The sequence below is a fragment of the Schistocerca gregaria genome, chromosome 2 (assembly GCF_023897955.1).
Source record: "Schistocerca gregaria isolate iqSchGreg1 chromosome 2, iqSchGreg1.2, whole genome shotgun sequence".
NCBI lineage: Eukaryota > Metazoa > Arthropoda > Insecta > Orthoptera > Acrididae > Schistocerca > Schistocerca gregaria.
The window spans coordinates 229,773,570-229,797,928 of record NC_064921.1 but is presented as its reverse complement, the minus strand read 5'-3'; the positions used below and the strand labels follow the sequence as shown (position 1 = coordinate 229,797,928).

General features: G+C 38.7%; 1 protein-coding gene across 1 annotated transcript in view; it reads right to left on the bottom strand.

Annotated features, from left to right (window-relative positions):
- The window catches only part of LOC126335722 (uncharacterized), a 48,863-nt gene extending 25,987 nt beyond the window's left edge, over positions 1 to 22,876 (bottom strand). The window contains exons 1-2 of the mRNA XM_049999177.1: positions 22,854 to 22,876; positions 2,913 to 3,035 (exon numbers count right to left, since the gene is read on the bottom strand). Of these exons, the coding sequence (XP_049855134.1) occupies positions 2,913 to 3,035; positions 22,854 to 22,876 (146 nt within the window). The remainder of the gene's footprint in view (positions 1 to 2,912; positions 3,036 to 22,853) is intronic.
- Between the last annotated feature and the right edge of the window lie 1,483 nt (positions 22,877 to 24,359).

Sequence of the window (24,359 nt, the reverse complement as noted above, 5' to 3'; positions counted from 1 at the left end):
CTACGACTCTTCTTAAAAACGGGAATGACCTGCGCCTTCTTCTAGTGGCTAGGTGCCCTCTGTTGCTCAAGCTATCTACGATAAATTACTTTAGAAGGGGAGTATGTTCTTTCGATGATCTTTGTACAATATTATAGGTGTCTCATCTGGTCCTGACGCCTTTCAACTACTAAGCGATTGTAGTTGTTTTTCTGTTCCGCGATTGTTTATCTCAGTATCTGTCATTTGGGCTTTCGTGGGACGGCTGAAAGGATGGAGAGTGTTACGATCTTAACAGGTGAAACAATTTCGGAAGACCGAACTCAGTATTTTGGCCTTGTCTTTGTTATCTTCCGTTTCGGTGCCAGTATGGTCACTGAGTGAATGGCTTCATGATTTTGACACACATACCAGTTTCACATGCGACAAAAACCTCTTAGGGATTTTACTCCTATCGGTTGACAAAGTCTTACTTTCAGAGTCATTGAACGCTTCTCTCATTGCTCTCGTTACACTTTCTTTCGTTTCGTTTAGGATTTTTTTTTTTTTTTTTTTTTTTTGGTTAGTTTCGTTTTTGCTTCTCTTCAATATGAGACGAAGTTTTCGTTGTTTACGAAGCAGTTTTCTAACAAGGTTATTCGCCTTTTCGCCTTGATGGCCAATGAATCCACAACCTTCAGCGCCGATGAAAAATACCTTTCCACCTCCGGTGTGAACCTAAAATTAGCGAGCATGGAAGACATGGACGGAGACAGCAAATACATGCCACTAGTTGGGAATGTCGGGGAAGCCCTAAGGGGCTCCATCACCCGCCTAACGTTGGAGCTCTCAATAACTAATAAACCCCTCCCCCCGTGTGCCTGCTCGGACCTTGCTGAAGGAGCAGACACACGTCCACTCACAGGCAGAGCGGGCGATGCCACACGGCCAGCCTCCACATTTACCCTCCGCCTCGTGCGCCGCGAACGGCGGGGAACCCGCCACTCCCCTTGGGGAGAGAGTGGCCCAACCGCACCCGGTATACGCGAAGATGTCTCGACAGCAGGGACAGTGGGTGAAGCATGTAACACCTGGGGTGTACCATGCGACGCACCAGACTCCCCATTGCCGCTACACTCCGAGGCAGCAGCCTGAAGACGGCTGACCGTGGCCATCAACACGCTCAGCTGTTCGCGAACAGTGGCCAGCTCCTCCTGCGTCCGTACACAACAGTCACACATCCTATCCATCCTAAGGAATCAACTTATTGTAGAGAGTTAATCAAGTGGTCGTCTTACACAGTATTAATCACACAGGTACATCCTTCATGATTTCCTACTTCCTGAAACGACAGTGTTTCAGAGAAACGGCGAAACACTGTTCCAAACATTGAATGCTGAGGTTCTTGGAGGGAATAGGTCTCCTGATACAACCTTGCTGCCCACCACCCGTTGCCATTTGCCTTTCGGTAAGCAAACACCATATCGGAAAGCTCTCGATTCGAATATGGAACCTTGTGAACAACGCTGTCCCACATCCACTTTAAGATGAGCCAGCAAGAGAAGCGAATCGGACACAACATTACCAATTACAATGGCAGGATTGGGGCTAGAGCATGACGTATCAAGAACAGTACCAGCCTCTAGCAGGAAACAATGTATACTATAACTGTGGCTGCATGGTCTAGCACATATTAGACCGCAGTCTGTGTAACAGAGAATGATGGAATGAATGGTCTCTAGCACGGAAACCACGCATTTCCCTACGTAAGTTCATTAGACCTCTTTTGTTCGGTATCCCCTCATCGGTCAATTCCTAGAATTTGTACACGGTGGAGAAATCTCCCTGTATATACCGGGTGATCAAAAAGTCAGTATAATTTGAAAACTGAACAAATCACGGAATACCGTAGATAGAAAGGTACAAATTCACACACATGCTTGGAAAGACATGGGGTTTTATTAGAACCAAAAAAAAAGTTCAAAAAATGTCCGATAGATGGCGCTTCATCTGATCAGAATAGCAATAATTAGCATAACAAAGTAAGACAAAGCAAAGATGATGATCTTTAGAGGAAATGCTCAATATCTCCACCATCATTCCTCAACAATAGCTGTAGTCGCGGAATAATGTTGTGAACAGCACTGTAAAGCATGTCCGGAGTTATGGTGAGGCATTGACGTCGGATGTTGTCTTTCAGGTTCCCTAGAGATGTCGGTCGATCACGATAAACTTGCGACTTCAGGTAACGCCAAAGCCAATAATCGCACGGACTGTGGTGTCTGTGGACCTGGGTGGCCAAGCATGACGAAATTGGCGGCTGAGCACACGATCATCACCAAACGACGCGCACAAGAGATCTTTCACGCATCTAGCAATATGGGGTGGAGCGCCATCCTGCATAAGCATCGCACGTTCCAGCAGGTGTTTATCAGCCAAGCTGGGGATGATGCGATTCTGTAACATATCGGCGTACCTCTCACCCGTCACGGTAGCAGTTTTGCTGTCCAGCGCCATCTGTCGGACATTTTGTGAACTTTGTTTTTATTTGGTTCTAGTAAAACCCCATGTCATTCCAAGTATGTGTGTGAATTTTTACTTCTCTATCTACATTACTCCGTGGTTTATTAAGTTTTCAAATTTATAGTGACTTCTTGATCACCCGGTACATATATTTCTTAGCAGCCAGCATGTCCACCCAGCAGGTCACTGAGAATTCTCAGAAGGGCACACCTGACCTCATACCCAGCGCTCTGTGGTTAGTGGTGTGGACTTGGGGCATAGGGCACAGTGTCAGTTTAGAATGTACAAACCACTACGTGAAGCTTGCCACAACGTGTCATTGAGGGCGTTTCCACGGCATACCTGCCGCTGCCGCTAACGTTCCCGCGAGGCAGCCTATAATGGGAGCTGGCGTTAACTGGTAGCCCAGAAGCGCCAGCAGCTGGACTCACCCCTGTGGGATGGTGGTGACCCCGCACGTCGCCTCGTGGCCCGAGACATGTGCCAAGGCACCGGCAGCCTCTCTCATCAGGGAGGCGGCTGCTCGCTCCCTTAGGAGGCGCTCGTATCGCTGCCTGCAAAAACACCGCACGCTGCAACACCTGACACCACAGAAGAAGAGGAGCGGGCGGTCGCAGCAGACTGAATAGTCTCCCAGCACCTCCACACAGGGCTACATACAGCCATTCACTGGTCGTCAGATGTTCGTCAGAGACAGTGCAGGCGCTTGTTGACAGCAATGGAGGGCTGGCCGGCTGAGATGCAGCTTGTCTGTGTACGCAGGATGGCTATTCAGTTCACATGGATACGTCGCCAACAGAAAATACTGATACACTGTTGGCCATCAAAACTTGAACGCCAAGAATGATAGAATATAATGCAATTCTACTCATACAGGGTGGTCCATTGATAGTGACCGAGCAAAATATCTCACGAAATAAGCATGAAATGAAAAAGCTTCAAGGGGGAAACCAGATGGCGATATGGCTGGCGCGCTAGATGGCGCTGCCTTAGGTCAAACGGATATTAACTCCGTCTCTTCTTTTTTTTTTTAATCGGAACCCCCATTTTTAATACATATTCGTGTAGTACGTAAAGAAATATGAATGTTTTAGTTGGACCACTTTTTTCGCTTTCTGATAGTGGCCGCTGTAATAGTCACAAACGTATAAGTACTTGGTATCACTTAACATTCCGCCAGTGCGGACGATATTTGCTCCGTGATACATCACCCGTGTTAAAATGGACCGTTTACCAATTGCGGAAAATGTCGATATTGTTTTGATGTATGGCCATTGTGATCAAAATGCCCAACGGGCGTGTGCTACGTATGCTGCTCGATACCCTGGACGAAATCATCAAAGTGTCCGGACCGTTCTCCGGATGTTTACGTTATTTAAGGAAACAGGAAGCGTTCAGCCACGTGTGGAACGTCAACCACGACCTGCAACAAATGATGATACCCAAGTAGGTGTCGCAGCTAATCCGCACATCGGTAGCAGACAAATTGCTCGAGAATCGAGAACCTCAAAAACGTCGGTGTTGAGAATGCTACACCAACATCGATTGCACCCGTACCATATTTCAATGCGGCAGCAATTGCATGGCGACAACTCTGAACGCCGTGTGCAGTTCTGTCACTGGGCACAAGAAAAATTACTGGACGATGACAGATTTTTTGCACGCGTTCTATTTAGCGACGTAGCGTCATTCACCAACAGCGGTAACGTAAACCGGCATAATATGCACTATTGGGCAACGGAAAATCCACGATGGCTGCGACAAGTGAAACGTCAGCGACCTTGGCGGGTTAATGTATGGTGCGGCATTATGGGAGGAAGGATAATTGGCCCCCATTTTATCGATGGCATTCTAAATGGTGCAATGTATGCTGATTTCCTACGTAATGTTCTACCCATGCTACTACAAGATGTTTCACTGCATGACAGAATGGCGATGTACTTCCAACATGATGGATGTCCGGCACGTAGCTCGCTTGCGGTTGAAGCGGTATTGAATAGCATATTTCATGACAGATGGATTGGTCGTCGAAGCACCATACCATGGCCCGCACGTTCACCGGATCTGACGTCCCCGGATTTCTTTCTGTGGGGAAAGTTGAAGGATATTCGCAATCGTGATCCATCGACAACGCCTGACAACATGCGTCAGCGCAATGTCAATGCATGTGCGAGCATTACGGAAGGCGAACTACTCGCTGTTCAGAGGAATTCGTTAATTTATTGCCAAATGCATTGAGGTTTAAGGACTTCATTTTGAGCATTTATTGCATTAATGTGGTATTTACAGGTAATAACGTTTAACAGCATGCGTTCTCAGAAATGATAAGTTCATAAAGGTACATGTAGCACATTGGAACAACCGAAATTAAATTGTTCAAACTTACGTACGCTCTGTTTTTTAATTTAAAAAACCTACATGTTATCAACTGTTCGTCTAAAATTGTGAGCCATATGTTTGTGACTATTACAGCGCCATGTACCACAAAGTGAAAAAAGTGGTCCAACTAAAACATTCATATTTCTTTACGTACTACACGAATATGTAGTGAAAAATAGGGGTTCCTATTTTTAAAAACGCAGTTGATATCCGTTTGAACTATGGCAGCGCCATCTAGCGGGCCTACCATAGCGCCATCTGGTTTCTCCCTTCAAGCTAGACAAGTTTCGTTCTTTGTAGTTTTTTCGTTTGACGCTTATTTCGTGAGATATTTGGCGCGGTCACGATCAATGGACCACCCTGTATATGTATACAGTATAGTACAAAGAATACGTGATTAAATTTATAAGTGAATTGGGGTATATTGAGAGCAAAATGTAGTACACACAGCCGGCAACTTCGACAGCAACAGTGGTTCTCACCTGGCTGGATACCGAGTCGAAACCTTCTTGGATGGCAGGTAGGGATATGTCATTCAACTATGGTGGCTGGCTAGTGTGGCGTGTCAGTTTCTCAGCAAGCTATTATAAGACGTTTTCAATGGACGAAATGCCTAAGAACGTGCTAGTCAGGGCAAAGTATAACGTCCCCAGATAGCAAATATTTTTAACTTTATAGTGATGCAAAGACATGAGTGCAGCATCGTTCAGTCTTGATATTAACATTTTTGGTTGGTTGATTTGAGGAAGGGACCAAACAGCGAGGTCATCGGTCCCATCGCATTAACTAAGGATGGGGAAAGAAGTTGCCGTGTACTTTTTTGCCTGAAGCGGAAAACCTAGATCAGGTAGGTCGGACCCGGATTTGAACCGTCGTCCTTCCGAATGCGAGTCCAGTGTGCTAACCACTGCACCTCCTTGCTCGATTAAATATTTTTAACTTTTATTTCTTTAAAAGACGGTGCTTACAGACCGGTTATCACTCTCGGTTATTCGGCGTGCTCTAGCATCAGGCGACGTATTATTACGGTGAGAAGCTTTTATGGTCGTTCAAACAACGTGATAGTACGAATTTTTGCTATATTTCTGGAAATAAGTAGTACACCTGGAAAGACGACGTCGATTTTCATTAAATGACGGCATACGCCACTTGGTGGATAATATACGTACTGAGAAAATAAAAACTGGTTGAAATGTCTCTGAGCACTATGGGACTTAACTTCTGAGGTCATCAGTCCCCTAGAACTTAGAACCAAGTAAACCTAACTAACCTAAGGTCATCACATACATCCATGCCCGAGGCAGGATTCGAACCTGCAACCGTCGCGGTAGCACGGTTCCAGACTGTAGCGCCTAGAACCACTCGGCCACTCCGGCCGCCTTACTGAGAATAGTTTCAACGTCATCCGCCAACAAGTAGCGTAGTGCCATAGCTACCAGATCATCATTGGTGTCTACCTTTTAATCAGGAATGCTGAATGCCAGAAGGCTCATTTTAGTGCACCCGTGGAAAGCAAGCAGACAACCTTGCCACAGAGACGCACTCGTGCTTCCTACAACCGACTCAGCGAGTCTGAAAGGGGTCAAGTCGTGCCCTTCCTAGTAGCCGAATTGTCCATTGGGAGTATTGGCACCTAATCTGAACGCGCTGCGTCATTTATGCCACGATTCTGCTATCAGTGGTCACGTGAACATTCTCACACCTGTAGACGGGTTTGTGCACACCCACAGAGCACACGCACCCGCCAGTGACGTGATACTGTAAGGTCTGCAGTGGCAGATTGTTCAGCTAACACAGCACATATAAGAGAGCTTGAGAGCCCAGACAGGTCAATACGTACTATTGCGAACCGGTTATTAGCAGTGGGACTGCGCGCATGGACAGGTCTAGCCTGTCCTCCACTCACGTGACAGCATCGACGTGCATGGCTCGACTCGTGCCACTAGAGGATTGTTTGGAAGATGAAATGACGCGCCGGGGTCTTCAGTGATGAAAGCTGGTTCTGCGTGCATGCAAGAAGCGGTGGTATTCGTGTACGACGTTGACCTGGGAAGCGCTGTCTCGTAGAGTGCATTCGTCCAGGACACACGGGCCCGTCCCAGGCCTTATGGTCTGGGATGCGATAAACTACAACCCTCGTTCAGCTATGGTGTTTCTGGAGGGGACCCTAACCAGCGCTCGGTACGTGCAGAATGTTGTTAGACCCGTTCTTTTGCTGTTCTTGATGTGTTGTTCCAAGAGGATAATTCTCGTCCACACACTGCCTTGAAACTCAACGTGCTCTGCAAGATGTACAGCAAACTCCCTGGGCAGCACTATCTCTGGACTTGCCTATAATCGAGCATGTGTGGGATGTGATGGGGCGAGAAGTGTGATTCGTTATCTAACAACTCTCACAGTACTACGTGAACAATACGAGCAGGCGTGACATAACGTATCCCAGGGCAGTGTTCACCAGCTGCACGATCGACTGGATGCCACAGTCAATTCTTGCAGCACCGCCCGTGGACCCTACACCACGTACTAATATGGGTGTTTCAGCAATAGTTCGATACCTGGTACCTCAGAACATGTACTTCATATGCACTGTTGCAACAATAAACCTTGAGTGAATTGGAAAACTCTAAAAGGCTGTACAATTTTTTTCCGGCAATGTATTTACCAATTACAAATTCTACAATCACGGTCTAAGTGAAATTCAATAGTCTTAAAGTTTTAGCACTAGCAAACAGCTGAAGATGACCGAATGTTTGCTGCCAAGAACAAGGCGACTACAACGAGAAAAAAGGTAAAACTTTACTTAATATCCACTGAAGTCTACTTGCATTCGTGCAGAACGGGAACCCAGAACTCCTAACAGCGAGGAATATGACAGTAGGTCTAAAACACTCTGTGCTGAGGTACGCTGGCAATATTCGGTCTTGAAATATTTTGTTGAAATGTGACGCCATGGGTCGATGAACATAAGGCACACGCACCGACCCTACCACATAAGAAATATAACGACTGCTACTCCAACCGCAATCTGTCTGGACCAGAGGTGATCGCTTAATATACACAATGCCATTCCATCACGACAGACATTAGGCGCTTATGGTGATGACGCTTGCAGTTTGCCAGCTTTCGTTCTTCTCAGAGTCTACACACACATTTAAGTTCATCGTGATGCTGAATGCAGAAACAGACGGCTTTCCTGTGTCTACTGTTGTCGTTAGACGCATTGCTGTCGTTACGTCTCTCTCTGCGGACACATCAAGGGAAAACGAACCAATGGTCGCCATTCTAACAGACTGTGGTTCACCGGCCATCGTCGAAGCGTCCGTGTGGATACGTGCGTTGCTGCATACAAACCTATATTTGAAAGTCAGATTCAGCAATATCAAACGGATACATAATGATCGATTCCAAAAATAACGCAAGTCTCAGAACAGTGTTTCCTAACGAATGTTATTGGGATGCCTATATCATTCAACTCAATAAAATCTCAGATGGATATATAGTTCTGACTAACAAAATCAATTCCAAAGGCAACTATATGTTCCAGGTAGGAGGTCCTAAAATATTTAGTTTGGGAGGCTATCTCCATCAGCTTAAAAAGAGCTCTTAGGAAGCCAGTTAAAACCGTAATATCAGTAATATCAGTTGACAAAGTAATTCTCAGAACCCAAACCAAAGAGAACGAAATATTTGTTTAGATGGGCTCTCTCGTTTACCAAGATTAACTCCAATAAATTTCTTTTTGTGGGGATGTCTAAAGACAGAGAATCGAGGAAGGTTTCGTATTCCTCACACAGCAGCCTTACACCTCGTACACAGATAATTTAGAAGGTGCATTCAGTTGCGCATTCAGAAAAAATATACCTTTCATTTGTACACCTCACTTAAATGAGCATTCCGCCACTAGAAGACCCATATGAAAACGGCAAGTTACATACAACAAGTTGCATCTTCCCCTAAAGCTTAGAATGTTTCTAGCTTTCTAAGTAAAACTGATAGAAATTTCAAATGATTTCTACATTTTTCGAAAAAATATGTCAGCTGCATTATATAAAAAGTTTGCATTTAAAAATTAAAATACGTTATTGTAAATCATTGTAAAATATCTAATAAAGAATATTCATAAATTTGTGAAAGAGTTATGTTTCTTACAGTTAATTATCTAAATAAATATTTCTTTCGCTTTGATTTTGTAAGTTATAAGGAGAAAAATCTTATCTGGAACACCTCATATAATTATGAAATGTTATTAGGGAGACTGAGAGATTCACCAGTAACGGAATAATATGTAACTACTATAATCAATCCTAAGAAATAGCATGTGTCAGATCAGTGGTCCTAACATATTATGTTAGGGGTTGTATACATCATCTCAAGAAACGCTGTTTGAGAAGATGAGAGAACTGCAATGTCTGTAGGAAATGTAGCTCTCAGGAATAAATCCAAATAAAATGGTATGTATTAAATTAGAGGTCCTAACACAAGGAACTGTATTAACAACACAGACTGGTTCAGCTTTTACCATTAGATATGTAATGATCAAATCCTAAAATAATTAAATGTGGGAAATCAGTGTTCCCAACGCTCTTTATTATGGAAGCAACATCATTCTTCTCAAGAAACACTATCACGGAGGTCCAGATACTCACCTATGAAGTCATGACAAAAGGATTTGTAAATTTCCAAATAAAGTATGAAGAGAAAACAGTTTACTGGACAGGTGTTCTAACACTTTTGTTATGGGGCTACGTCCATTATCTCAGCAAATACTATTAAAGACATGGAAAGGATGTACTATGGAAGTAGGAACTGTAGCTTTCCAAATCAAATTAAATGGGAATGGACTGGGCCAAATCTGATTCTTAATACATTTCAGTTTGCTGTCTATTTCACTTCATACCTAGATATTGTATTAGTAGGCTGAGAGACTCAACCACCTCATTTGTATACATAATAGTCAAATACTAAGAGAATAGAAATTAATGTCTCGAATAAGAGGTCCTGCTACATTTTATTACAGAGGTTATGTCCAAACAAATTCTTCTATGTCCAATCAAATACCTAGAAACTATATTAGGAGGTTGAGAAATTTGGTTGCAACAGTTAGTTATGTAACGGTCAGATACTAAGAGAGAGACTATAACACTTCAAGAGATCCTATCCAGGATACTAAATGTATTTATATAAATTTGTCAATCAAATCTGAAGAAATTAGAAAGTATCACATCAGTGACCCCAACATGTTTACTAGTGAAACTTCCTCAGTCATCTCACGAAATTCTATCACAGATATTGAGAGAACACACTAAGACAACAGCAAATTTTACGTGAATCGGATCTGGTTGGAGAAGAAAGGAAAATAAAGGAAAAGAATTAATGATGTCAGCTGCATCGGAACTCACGTGGAATCAGTAGCGACGAGTGAAAATGTGTGTCAGACTGGCATTCGAACCCAGTATCGCCTGAGAGGCACGGGGGAGGATTGTCAATATATTCCGCGAAAATGTGTCTGGGTTGTGCGGCAGTTAACTCAACTGCCTAGTTAGCAGGAGATACTGGGTTCAAAACCCTGTCCACCACACGCGCTTGTCGCCATTGATTCTTCGTAAGTTACGATGCACCTGACATCAATAATCCCTTTCCTTTTCTCTCTTCTCCCTCCATTTCCGATTTACATACAATGTATCACAGCTGCGGATTCTGTGCGGTGTTCGTTCTTTCGGATATGCCCGAAAGAACAGAGATCACACATTGATGTACACAACAGCAAATGTAACTCTCTGACCAAATTCAAAGGGAATTGTATTCATAGAATCAGATTCTTATCATACTTCACATGGTGCCTAATTCAATAGCCATGTCAATGGGATGCATAATGATCAAACCCTAGGAGAGGGGAATGAAGTGTGTCATCTGCAATCCTGTCAGTTTATTAGACAGGCAATGACACTGTGCAAGTGAAGTTGACGCCACTAGCCCTACGCGGTTTACTAGTGAAGTACAGTGGTCATCCCAAGAAATTCTATAAGGCTGGCTGAGAGAATAAGAGAACCCACTATGACTGCACGAAATGTAATTCTGTTAATCAAATTCAAAGGGCATGGAACGTCTGGAATCAGATTCTTATCACATTTTACTTTAGTGTCAATCATAAATAGAAATGCTATTATGAGCCTGAGAGATTCAGATATATCAGCTGTACACATAATTGTGAAATCCAAAGAGAATGGAATGGAATATGTGAAATCACTGGTTCTGACACATAACGTTAGCAAGGCTCCATCCATTACCTCAAGAAAACCTTTATATAGACTAAGAGCATATGACAGAAGGATATGCAAAGCTCCAATCACAATAAAAACAAAACAGGGTGTGCAATGTCAATAGTCGTAAAATAGTTTGCTAGTGACGGTATCTCAAGCAATCTGAAGAAACTGAATTAGGGAAGTTGCAAAACTCCAAATATGAGAGTATGGAATAAAGAGGTGTAAGATGTTCCACATTGGAGTTACTAACATATCATTTCTAGTGACGTTATACCATATATCTCAACAAATTCTATTTGAGAAGTTGACAGAATCCTCTATAACATTAGGCAACATAAGACTCTGAAAAAATTCAAAAGGAATCTACTGTGGCAAATGAGACTTTTAATACACTTCAGTTTTGTTCCAATGTCAATCATTCCTAGAATTACATTAGGAGGCTATAGCAACTAGTCAGATATCAGTTACATCCTAATAGAGTAGAATACAATGTGTCAAATCAGTGTTCCTGACATATTTTATTAGACTGGCTATGACCATCATCTCAAGAAATACTATTAGAGATAATGGATAATGGAGTGTGACATAAGTATATGTAAACATCTGAATCAAATTCAAAGGAAATAGAATCAAAAAAAAGGTTCCTAGTTAGAAGTCCTTATACATTTTATGGGGGAAGCCTAATCATATCAGGACATTGAGAGATTTAGCCATATCAACTGAATAACTATTGGCCAAATCATAAATGCAATTGTCAAATGATTAGTACTGATACTTTTTATAAAAAAAGATTATGTCTATCATTTTAAGAAATAGTGTTGGGGAGGCTGAGAGTTTTAGGTATGCAAAAGTAAATGTTAATATCCAAATCAGAAAATCAGTAGATAGTGTAAGACTCTGAATCAACAGAAAAGGAATGAATTATATCAATTCAGATACTCAACAGATTTCAGTTGACGCCTATTTCACTCATACCTAGAAATTATATTAGCAGGCTATGTCCCCTGGTCATGTAACTGTCAAATCCTAATAGAATACAATGGAATGTCAGATCAGAAGTTCAAAAAATTTTAATACAGATGGTGTTTTCAATCACCTCACAGAATGCTATTAGGGAGCTTTAGAGGATGAGGTAGGACAAAAATACATGTAAAATTCTTTTCAGATCCAAAGAAAACAGAATTGCTGTACAAGTGGTCCAAAAATATTTTGCTACTCAAGCTTCATCAGTCATGTCAAGAAGTTCCATTAGAGAGCTTCACACTATCCATAATGACAATTCACACTATCCATAATGACAATTCAGCAGGTATGACGATTCCTAATACATTTAGGTTCACTGTCACACCTATAATACCTATAAACTGCATCAGAAAGCTAAGATATTCAGCTATGTCAATTGGAATGTCCTAAGAGAACAGAGAGCAATCTGTGAAATCAGTGATTGTGACATAATTTACTTAAGATGCTATGACCATCAGTTCATCAAATGCTACTGAGATGACTTAGCATATTGGGTATGACAGATCCAAATACTAATCTCCAAATGAAATGAAAACATAGGATGTGCAACATAATAGTTGCTAACTCTTTTCTTGTATTGGAGCTACCTCAAACATCTCAAAAATAATATTAGGGAGGTTGGAAGAATAGGCTATAGCATTAAGGTTCATACCTCATGAATCAAATAAAGAAGGAATGGAATGTTTCAAACAAGATTTTTAATGCATTTCTGTTTGGCATCCATATCGGTCATATATAGAAATTGTATTATGAGACTGAGAGATTCAGCTGTGTGAATTGGACAAGTAATGGTCAAAACTCGAAAGAGAAGAGAAGGCGATGTGACATATCACATTCACTTTATTAGAAAGGCTGTATCCAGTATTTCAAGAAATGCTATTGAGGAGACTGAGAGCATAAGATATGACTGAGTGATGTGTAAATCTCTGAATCAAACCAAAGAAAGTAGAATGTGCCACTTCAATGATCCTAACACATTTTGCTAGTGAAGTGTCCTCAATCATGTCAAGAAACAGATTGTAACTCACTGAATCAAATTCAAAGGGAACAATATGTATCAAACCAGATTTATAATGTGTTTCACAGTTTGTCTATCTTAGTTGGCAGGGATACATATGTTCAGATCCTAGGAGAACAGAATGGAATGTGTCCAATTAGTGATCCTGTCAGTTTATTAGAGAGATAGTGACAATTACTCAAGAAATTTTGTAAGAGAGACTGAGTTCATCAGATATGATAGCAAAATGTGCAAGCCTTTGTATCAAATCAAAGAAAACATAATGCGTGATATCACTAGTCCTAGCACATTTTACAACTGAAGTATGTCAGGCACCACAAAAAATTATTCTTGATAGTTTGAGAGGATAAGGGAATCCTCTATGACAGCTGGAAAGGTAACAATTCAAATTAAATTAAAAGGCAACAGAATGTATCAAATTAGATTCTCAACATGTTTCAATTGAGTCTGTAAGTCAGTCATTCCTCGGGATTGTATTAGGAGGCTGAGAGATTTAGGTCCATCAGTTGGACACATAATGGCCACTTACTAAGTGAATAAAATAAAATATCTCAATTCAGTGGTTCTGAGACATTTTATTATCAAGGATACATCCAATGAGTCCTTTTTGGGAGACTGGGAGTACAAGTTATTACAGAAGAATATATAAATCTCCTAATCAAATCCTAAACCAATGGACTTTTGCCATTCACTGGTATTAATACATATGAAATTGACACTGTGTCAGGCACTCCAATAATTATATTAGGTATGCTGAGAGAATGACACAGAATGCTGTGACATTAAGGAATGTAACACACTGTGTTAAAATATGAGTGAATTTCGTGAGATATCTGTATTAATCATACCTACAAATTGTATTAGAAGGCTGGGAGACTGAGCTAGGTATATCAATCACATACATAATGATGAATTCTTAGGTAACGCAGAGGAATGTGTCAGTGCTTCTGGCTTATTATATTAGAGGCTATGTCCATCATCTCAAGAATCCTATTAATAAACTGATACAACCACACTGTCAATAGAAAATGTGTCTGTCTGAAGATACTCCAAGGAAATGAATTATTTCAAAGCAGAGGCTCTAACAAGTTTTATTTAGGGATCTACAGAGATTGTATCAAAAGACGTTACAGTTTTGGAACCTCACACTGACTTAGTCATTTAACTTACAGACATTATTTTTATATTATTTTACAGAAAAATATAGTAAGTGTTTTAGTATCTACTTAAACAAGTTAAAAGTGACTTCGACTGGTTATGTGGCGAACATCCCATCTTAAGTCGATTTCTTAACAAACTCACTGCAGCACATCAGGTGACATGCTCAGTTGTGAATCAGGTTCTAGCTCTAAGACCTGATAGAATAGGTGATAAGAATGGAACAAATTAGGTACCGTTGATGATTCCCCGAAAGAAAAACTCAAGAGGTGTCAGGTCAGTGAACATGAGGCTCATGCAATTGGCGCACCTCGGTCTGTTCATTTATATGGAAAATTGATACTTAGGAAATCCCAGATTCCTTACCAAACAGTCAAAATCTGATGTATTTTCCTTAAAGATGACACCAACATTAAATCTGTAAGTCATATGTTTATACAGATTTTGAAATTTGTGAAGTCCTTTTTGATATACCCTATGTATTGATCCTATGAAGCGTTATTAGGGAATCTGAGAGAATCTGCAATATTCTTAGGAAACACAACTTTCAGAAACAAAACAAAAGGCATTAATACACCGCTTCAGCAGTTTTTAGTCCTTTAATTTTAGATCATCGCCAGTTTCGTGTAGTAAAAGCCACGACTTCAGGTAAACATATAACTAAAACATTAGTGTTAAAAAGCTGTAACTTTGTACCCAACATTCACTTTCCATCAGAACGAAGGTGGTATGTTATTGAATGAAAACAGCTGGATTACAATCCATTATGGTGGATGAGTCCTATTCTTTGGACTATATGCAGTTGCAAATAGTGGACACAGTCGTGTGCTGTGCAACACATTTTATTAGAGAGACTATGTCGTTCATACATATGCTTTTAGGGAGTCTGCGAGAATGCACTATGGAAAATGAACCTTAGAATGAAATGTAAAGGAATAAATATGCAAAATATGCAGTTTAGCCAGTTTCAATAGGGAGGCTTCATCAAGTAAGACACAACACATGGCTGCATCCCCTGTTCAGTATAAGTGTAGACCAGAGAAGTGGACTTATCCACCTGATTGGATTGTTATCCAGCTGTATTTTTTCAATTCATGGTGTTTTGCCTTGAAAGACAATGAATGTTGGGTACAAAGTTCGAGGCTTTTTAGCTCTAATGTATTTGTTATGTGTTCACCTGAAGATGTGGCTTTTAGTGCCATGAAACCGGTAGTGATCTAAAAATAAAGGACTAAATACAGCTGAAGCTGTTTATTAATACCCATGATAATTACTCATAGCTGTTGCTGCCCTGTCTACAAAGTTATCTGTACAAAATAAAAGATAGTGAAAGGGGAAATGTCAGTGGCACAACACATTTTTATAGAAAGGTTGTGCCCATCATCCATAGAAACGGTGTTATGGAAGCAGAGAGAGTAAGCTATATCAATAAGATTCATAATTCTCAGAATCAAACCCAAAGACAATGGAATGTGTTAAATCGATGTACAAACACGGTTTAGTAGCAGAAATTCGTCGTTCCTTTCACTAAATACTACTACAGATAGACACACACTAAGATTGGTCAGTTGGATGTATAATGAACAAATACAACGAAAGCAGAATTTGGTAAATCAGTGGTCCTGTTATATTTTATCAGAGAGGCTTTGTCCATCATGTGAATAAATTCTGTAAGGGAAACCAAGAGAACCATCTATAACAGAAGACTATGTAGCTCTCAGAATAAAATCCCAAGAAATAGAACGTCTATGATCAGTGATTCTAACACATTTTATTACAGAGGCTATGTCTAACATTTGGAAGCTGTTAGGGAAGGTGAGAGAATCCACAATGAAAAATAAAAATCAGAATGAAATGTAAAGGAACAAATGTGCCACATAGTAGTTCAGTCTATTTCAATAGGGAGGTTTCGTCAATCATACCTAGATTTCCTTTTTATGATCAAAACTTCAAGGAATGAAATGTGTTATATTAATGTCCCTACACTATTTATTATGGTGGTTACATACATTGTCTCAAGAAATGCAGCTCGCAAGAGTCAAAGAATTGGCTGTCATAGTATGAAGTGGAACACTAAGAATTACATTAAGAGATTGTAGAGTAATCCTCACATATTTTCTTATGAAAACTATGTCACTGAAATGAAGAGACATCAGGCAGGCTAGTACAAATTTCTTAAAATAAAACACTTAAAATAAAATATGAAAGGAATGTAAAGAGTCAAAGTAGATAGGGGTACTATGTCAACATCCCAAAACATTCTGTTTCGTAATTTTAAAATAACACATTTTATTAAGGAGGCTCAGTCCACCATCTCAAGATTAGTAAGGCTGACAGAAGGAATTATTTCAGTAGGATATGTAACTCTCGGAATCAGCCAGAAACAGAATCCAATGTCTTAAATGAGTGGTCCTATCGTATTTTATGAGGAAGGGTATGCACATTATCTGAACAATGCTATTAGAGAAGCAGAGAAAATTCATTATGCCAGTGAGAAATGTAACCTGTCAGAACAATTAAACATGAAATTATCAGGTAAGTGGCCCTGAGACGTTTTATTTGGAACGTTACATCTATCATGTAAGGAAATGCTATTAAGGTCTGTAAAAGAACTTGTAGTATCAGTACGAAGTGTAACTCTCAGAAACAAATGTAATGTGGGTGAAACATCTTGCCATATCTCTCCAGGATTACAGATGAACTAGCATAGTGCCTACTGCCTCATACTCTTAGTCTGTATTTTTCATCCCCCAAATGGTTGAATTTAACAAAAATACTGAAACACATATTTCTTTTATTTCTGACTGAGAAACCAGAAAGCAATTTTTGTAGTTCCATCTTCAAAATTGTTTTAATAGCAACACTTTTCAAACAGACAGTCAGGTCCTATTTCACCCCCTTAGCACTTGAATTTCGAACAATCTATTCTCAACCGACACCGAGTATAAGATTCACACGACCTCCAAACTTCAAGTTTCTATCCTTAGCGGTTTCGGCTGGTTGATGCTGAATCAATGAGTCAATCTGGCAATTTTTTTGTTTTTCTTTAATCAAATTTTTGTGTTGTTCACAAATTGCAACACCTTATTAATTTTCTGCTCTAATTAAGACCACAGAATCATGGTCTTCCCCAAATGTACTTCTGACCAAAAACCGATTCTAGAAGCTGCAGTCCAAAATTTCTGCTAATCATGCCTTTTACGTTCTTCTGGTGATATTTCCATGAGAACATTCATCCTCTTACACTTATTTCTTTAGATCTAACAGAGATTTGGAATACAAATTTTCATAGATTTAGCTGCAAATATTTTTTTAATATGAAAATTTTCAACCCACATTTCCCCACATAAGGTGGTTGAATTTCCAAAAACAGTGAAACATGTGTTTTTTTTTAAATTTGTAACGAAGAAGCAAAATACACATTTCCATAGTTTTTGATTTGATAATGGTTTCTTAATTAAACAATTTCTTAAGACTCCTCATCACATATTTCACTTCCTCAGGGGACTGAAGTTCCAAAAACACTGAAACACTTATTTTTATTTCTTACTGGGAATTTAAATAACAATTTTCATATATATAGTTTTAAACTGCTTGAGTAGTTCTTTAATAATCAGTTATTCCCAAAAAACCTTCACCCTCTATTTTATTCCCTAAATGGTTGAATTTCCAAAAAATACTAAAACACATATTTCTTTTATTTCTGGCTGGGAAAGCAGAAAGCAATTTTTGTAGTTCTATCTAAGATTGCCTTAATAGCAACATTTTTCAAATAGTCAATCATGCCCTATTTTACCCCCTTAGCACACTAATTTCGAACAATCTCTTCTTAAATGACACCTACAGTATAAGATTTACACAATTTCCAAACTTCAAGTTTCTATCCTTATCGGTTTTGAATGGGTGTTGATGAATCAATGAATCAGTCTGGCACTGTTTCACCCTCCTTAGGGGTTGAATTACCAAAAACAGTTAAATAAGTATCTCTTTCATTTCCAACCAAGAAGTCAAATACCAACTTTCAGAGATTTAGGTTTAAAAATGTTTTCAAAGTGAAATATTTTCTTTGAACATTTTATCCTCTGTTTCACCGAATTAGGGGTTGACTTCCCAAAAATGATGAAAAGTGTCTTTTTATTTCTAAAAAAGAAGCAAATTACAAATTTTCATTCCTTTAGCTTCAAAAATGCTTGCATAATGAATTATTTCTAAAAAGACTTTCAGCCCCTATTTCTCCCCCACACGGACTGAATTTTCAAAAACAGTAACACATCATTATTTATTTATAACTGAGAAGCCAAATGCAAATTATCATAGATTTAACTTTGAAAATGCGTCCATAATGAAGTCTTTCATTTCACCCCCATAAGAATTGAATTTCCAAAAACAGACAAGAAGTCAAATTCCAATTTTCATAGAAGTAGTTTTAAAAATACTTTACTAGTTCTGTAATAATGATTTATTTTCAAAAACATCCACCCACTATTTCACACGAATATGGTTTAAATTTTCAAAAATTCTGAATCACTTATTTCTCTATTTACGACCAAGAAACCAAACAATTATTTTCGTATGACTGGCTTCAAAACTGCCTTAATAGCGACATTTTCACAAAACATTTCCTTTCCTACTTCATCCCTTAGGGGTGTAATTTCGAAACAGCCATTGTTAAATGACCCCTACATCTTGAGATCAACACCCTCTCCAAATTGAATGTTTCCATCATTAGCGGTTTGGGCTGATGGATGATGAGTCAGTGAATCAGTCTGGCCTATTTCACCCCTATTGGAGGTTGAAATTCCACAAACAGTGAAACACATACTTTTTATTTTTAACTGAGAAGTCAAATTTAAAATTTCATACATTTTACTTTAATAATGTTTTCATAATAAAATATTTTCCCAAAAAATCTGATGCTCTATTTCACCCTCATTGTGGTTCAGTTTCCAAACCCACTGAAACAGTATTTTTTTTTATTTGTAACCGAGAAGTCAAATGTCAATGTTCACAGATATAGCTTTAAAAACAATTTTTTAATAATGACATATTTTCAAAAGCAGATTTACCCACTATTGCACCCCAATAGGGCAGAATTTCCGAAGACACTGAAACATGTTTTTCTTTATTTCTGACCAAGAAACCAAATACCAATTTTCGTACATCTGGCTTCAAAATGGCCTTAACAGCGACTTTTTCAGAAGAACACTTCATCCCCTATTTCACCTCCTTAGGGTTGGAATTCCCAAAAATCCCTTCTTAAATGACGCCTACAGTATAAAATCCACACCTTCTCCACATTTCAAGTCTGTGTCTTCAGCGGTTTGGGCTGGGCAATGATTAGTCAGTCAGTCAGGACATAGCCTTTTATGTACAGAGATTAACATGTTCATTTATGGCATGATGTTGATTAATAGTTATGGTTTGTCATACATCTGGTTATGATGCCACAGTATACATGAGAATGGTTGGTTTATGATTAAACCTGATTGTTTAATCAAGTGAAGATGCAGCTGTGTGCCACCTATGGTTTTTCAAAGAAAGGAACAAAATGTACCACATCAGTGGTCCTACTACATTTGATTTGGACTAGGCCATTATCTCAGGAAATGATATTATGAAGACAGAGAATTGGATATGTCAGTTGTCTATGTAACTGTCATAATAAAATCTAAGTACTACGGTATGTGCCCACTGAGTCATGCTAACACAATTTTCAAACCTATGTGTATCGCTTTACAGAATACTGTTAGAGAGGCTGAGAGGAATCACCATCTCAGTGGAAATATAAATCTCAGAATCAAGTCCAAAAAAATCTGTGGTAGTATCATATTTTGAAAGGTATCTACTTCCTTCACCTTAATACATTCTATTAGAAGAGTCTTTAGAATCGTGTATGTCATTAAGAATCGTAACTCTCAGAATAAAATTAATAGTAGAATGGAAAATATTAAATCTGCGGCTTAACAGATTTTATCAGGAAGACTGTGTCCATCATCTTTAGAAATGATATTACGAAGGATGAGACAATCAGCTATGACAGAAGAACATGTAACTGTCAAAATCAAACACAAAGAAAAGAGAATGTGTCAGATCAGTGTCTTAATACACTATATTACGAAGACTATGTCCAACAGTCAATGAAATGCTATTAAGAAGGCTAAGAGAGTCAGCTATGACAAAAGGAAGTGTCAGTTCAGAATCGAATCTGAAGGTATTAGAATATGGCAGCCCAATGGTTTTAATAGATTTTTATTTCAGAGGCAATAGCCATATTCTTAGGAAATGCAGTTTTGAGGCTGAGAGAATCCGCAATGTCAGTAGGAAATATATTTCTCATCTCAGATAAAACAGTTGATGGGACAGAGAGAATCACCAATAACAATAGGAAATGTAGCTCCAAGACATAAATCTAAAGACAATAATATGTGTCAGATAGTGGGGCTAACACTTTTCGTGGAAATTATGTCCAGCATCACAAGAAATGTCATTAGAGAAGATGAGGGAATCCACTGGGTCAGTAGAATTCATAGAATTGAGTCTAAAGGGAATGCATTGTGTCATATCGCTACGATAACACATATCAATAGGAAGGCTACATCAATCATTCCAAGACTTTATTTGAGGATCGCTGATAGAATCATCTATACCAGGTTGATAAGTAATGACCAAATTCAAATTGAATGCAATGTGTAAAATTACTGGGCAAAACACATTTTCTTAAGCACATAAGTCCATCAGCCCAATAAATTCTATTACAGAACCTGATGGTGGAAAATGTAACTCAAAATCAGATCCAAAGGAAATAGAATGTGTTAAATGTCCATTTTATCAAGAAATGCTATTATGAAGGCTTGTAGATGCAGCTGTGAGAGATGGATATATAACTCCCAGAGGTAGTAATCATCACCATAAGAAATTCTGTTACTGATGTCGAGGGAATCCACCAAATCAGTACAAAATGAACTCTGAGAATCAACTGTAAGGAGCCCAAGATGTGTGTTACCGGTAACATATTTCATTTCAAAGGCTATAAATGTCATTTTCAGAAATGTTATGAGGGAGGCTGATGGAATTCGCTATGTCAGTAAGAACATAACTCTCAGAATAAAATTCAAAGGAAATGAAGTGCATCAAGTCAGTAGCATAAAACATTTTAGTAGGGAGACTACATCCATTGTCCATTGAAATGCTATTTGGTAGGCTCAAAGAATCAACTATGTCTGTAGAATATGTACTGTCACACTGAAGTTCAAAGAAGAATATAATGTGTGAAATCATCAGCATAGGTGAGTTGTATTAAGGTGGTTCCATACTCTTAATGTCATGTAATTCTGTCAGAGAGTCTGAGAGAAACAGCTATGTGAGTCAAAAATGAAACTTTCAGAAACAAATCGAAAAAGTATTTGAATGTGCTATGTGGTCCTAATATTTATAAATAAAATATAAGTTATGGAATTGGTGTGTCAAATGCATTACAAAATAGTGCCCATTTAAATGTGACTGGTATTACTGAAATTTTGACTCCAACAGTAACTCTTGAATTTTTAAGTGAGACAGCCATCAAGGTTTATTTTTCAGTTTTCTACCCAAGTCATTCAAATGATAATGATGGCTTCTAACAACAGGCTATTGTCAACACTTTATCTGTTCCTTTCTGTTGATTACCACCATTGAATTATCGTATTATACCAATTATTATTATATTTAGCTTTATTGTGTATAGATATTTAATATAGTAATGTGATTCATTATCACTGACATTGATACAATAGTCCTAGAGCGTAAAAAAGTGAAACGAAGTTGAATATTCTTGTTTATGCCTTTTATTATTGAATGTGCAGTTGGTCTACTAATACACGACAGAAGTAAAAAAAAAAAAAACTGTCAGACACACAGTGGTGGCTAGGCACCTCATACAAGTATCTAGCCTTTTCACAGTGTTGACACTAATCATGCATCATCTTCTGTCCTTGTGCAGTTTTTCTTTTCATTTAGGTACCTTGTCCTCATGAAGATGATATCAGGAAGGTTCTGGAAACTGACTATTTGAATTTGAGCCAGTGAAAAATTACAATGCAACAGTGTTTCTCCACTGTATTCTTGGTTAGTTGCGCTGCATTTAAAATATTCTACCTAAAAGTCAGCAATGGCAATACAGAGGCCAATTCTAGCCATTCCTCAGAAAGCCAAATTGGTTTCAAGTAGACAAAACGTTCAAGATCTACAACTAATTTTCTGTCTGAATAAGAAGCCAGGCATGGAATACAAGCCTCCATTCATCTCTCTTGCAGCTTATCCAGAGATTCATTATGAGATATGGACCTAAAGTCATTCTGCTCACTGAAACACGCAAAGGCAGTGCACATGAAATGCACGTAATCCATATCTGCTACTGTTCAGAGAAGATTCAAGTGTCAGTGCAGAATTCATCCATATAAACTTAAAAAGTTATTTTGGAGCACAAATCATTAACAATACTAAATTAAAGAATAATATAAATAAATATTTAGAAATTTGCTTGGTCTACTTACTGGCTTCGCTGGTGTTGCTCCATGACTGCAGTCAAAGTGGCCAGTGGCCACCAGTCACACTGCTGCAAGGTCAGATGTCAAATAGTGGAGCTGGACTCTGAACAGTTGCAGTAGAAATCTGCGACAGGAAAAAGCGCACGTGCCACATAATACTCGGCCAAAGACAAACAATGTTTGTGTAAAAAGAAACGTTATTAAAACTACAATGGGCTACTGTACTGTGCATACATTTTCAGTGCCTGTACAATAGCAGATGTAAAATACCAATCAATTGCAAAAGGATCTGCACCTGATAAAAACAGGGATCCATCCATTCTTCTCTAAGATATATCAGAAGTACTTCGCATCATCCGTAAATTATTTTCTTTCATGTATCACTTTTATGATGATCTGATAAATGCTTCAGCTTATCTAGTCAGCACCTGCTTCCTTGCACGTTTTCTCCAATCAATAGATGAAATGTAGGCAACGGGTTAAGTTTCATTTATTAATCATTATACCACTTAATTATGTTTAATTAGGTAGTGCTCTTAGCAAAGTACAATAATTTTTTGTTGACTTGATATGACAACATTTCAAATTCCTTCATAATCAGTCAGTAACTGCACCCTTGCATACTTGCTCCAATCAATAAAATGTATGCAACAATTTAAGTATGTTCAGTTAAGTGGTATTCATAGCAGACTACAATAATTTAATATTGGCTGGATGAGACAATATTTGAGATTCATTTATAATCAATCACTGGACCAAAGCATTTTTAATGAAATACTAAAAGATGTAAAAGTTTGATGAGCAAATGACTTGTACTTAAAATTTCAATTCACTATTTTTTCAAAACTTTTTGATAAAAATATCTATAGCGAAATATTGACCCACTTTCACTTCCCCTCATTTCGTCTTTGGAAAAAGCTCTGCATGAAGAAAACGATACAAGGCTCACATATTACCTCTTAGCAAAATTAAAAGATTAAAAGATTTTCGTTTTGATATAATCCATGATCTTGCCAAATCCTTCAGACTGTATAAAACACGAAACTGTACTCAGGACACAAAACCGGTCAACAATTAAAGGGGCTATTTGCATGGATGCATTCTTACATGTGTAACAGAGGACAAGACGGTCAGCTAAGGAAATTCGCCACACCAAAAACGACAAATCTAAAACAGGAAGCCTCACAAATTTTGATGCCGCTCTCCTTTATGCCCTTAATTTGCCCAAATGAAGCAAAATTTGCTGACTACAACACAAACATACCAGATGCAGTAGAGACGATAGCTAATCGACCATACATTTGGTCTATAGTAAATAATTTAGGTCTTAGTTTCAATCGATTAAAAATAACCTGCTTGTACTAGAAAAGGTCATTAACATCCACACACTAAATAGAGCACCATGCCAAAAATTTCTATGGCGTCTATCAGAAAAAAGGTTAAAATCGAGTCAATACTTGGGAAAGTTAACAAATTCATCAAGTTAATCGTTAATTGGCATGCTCTGAACAT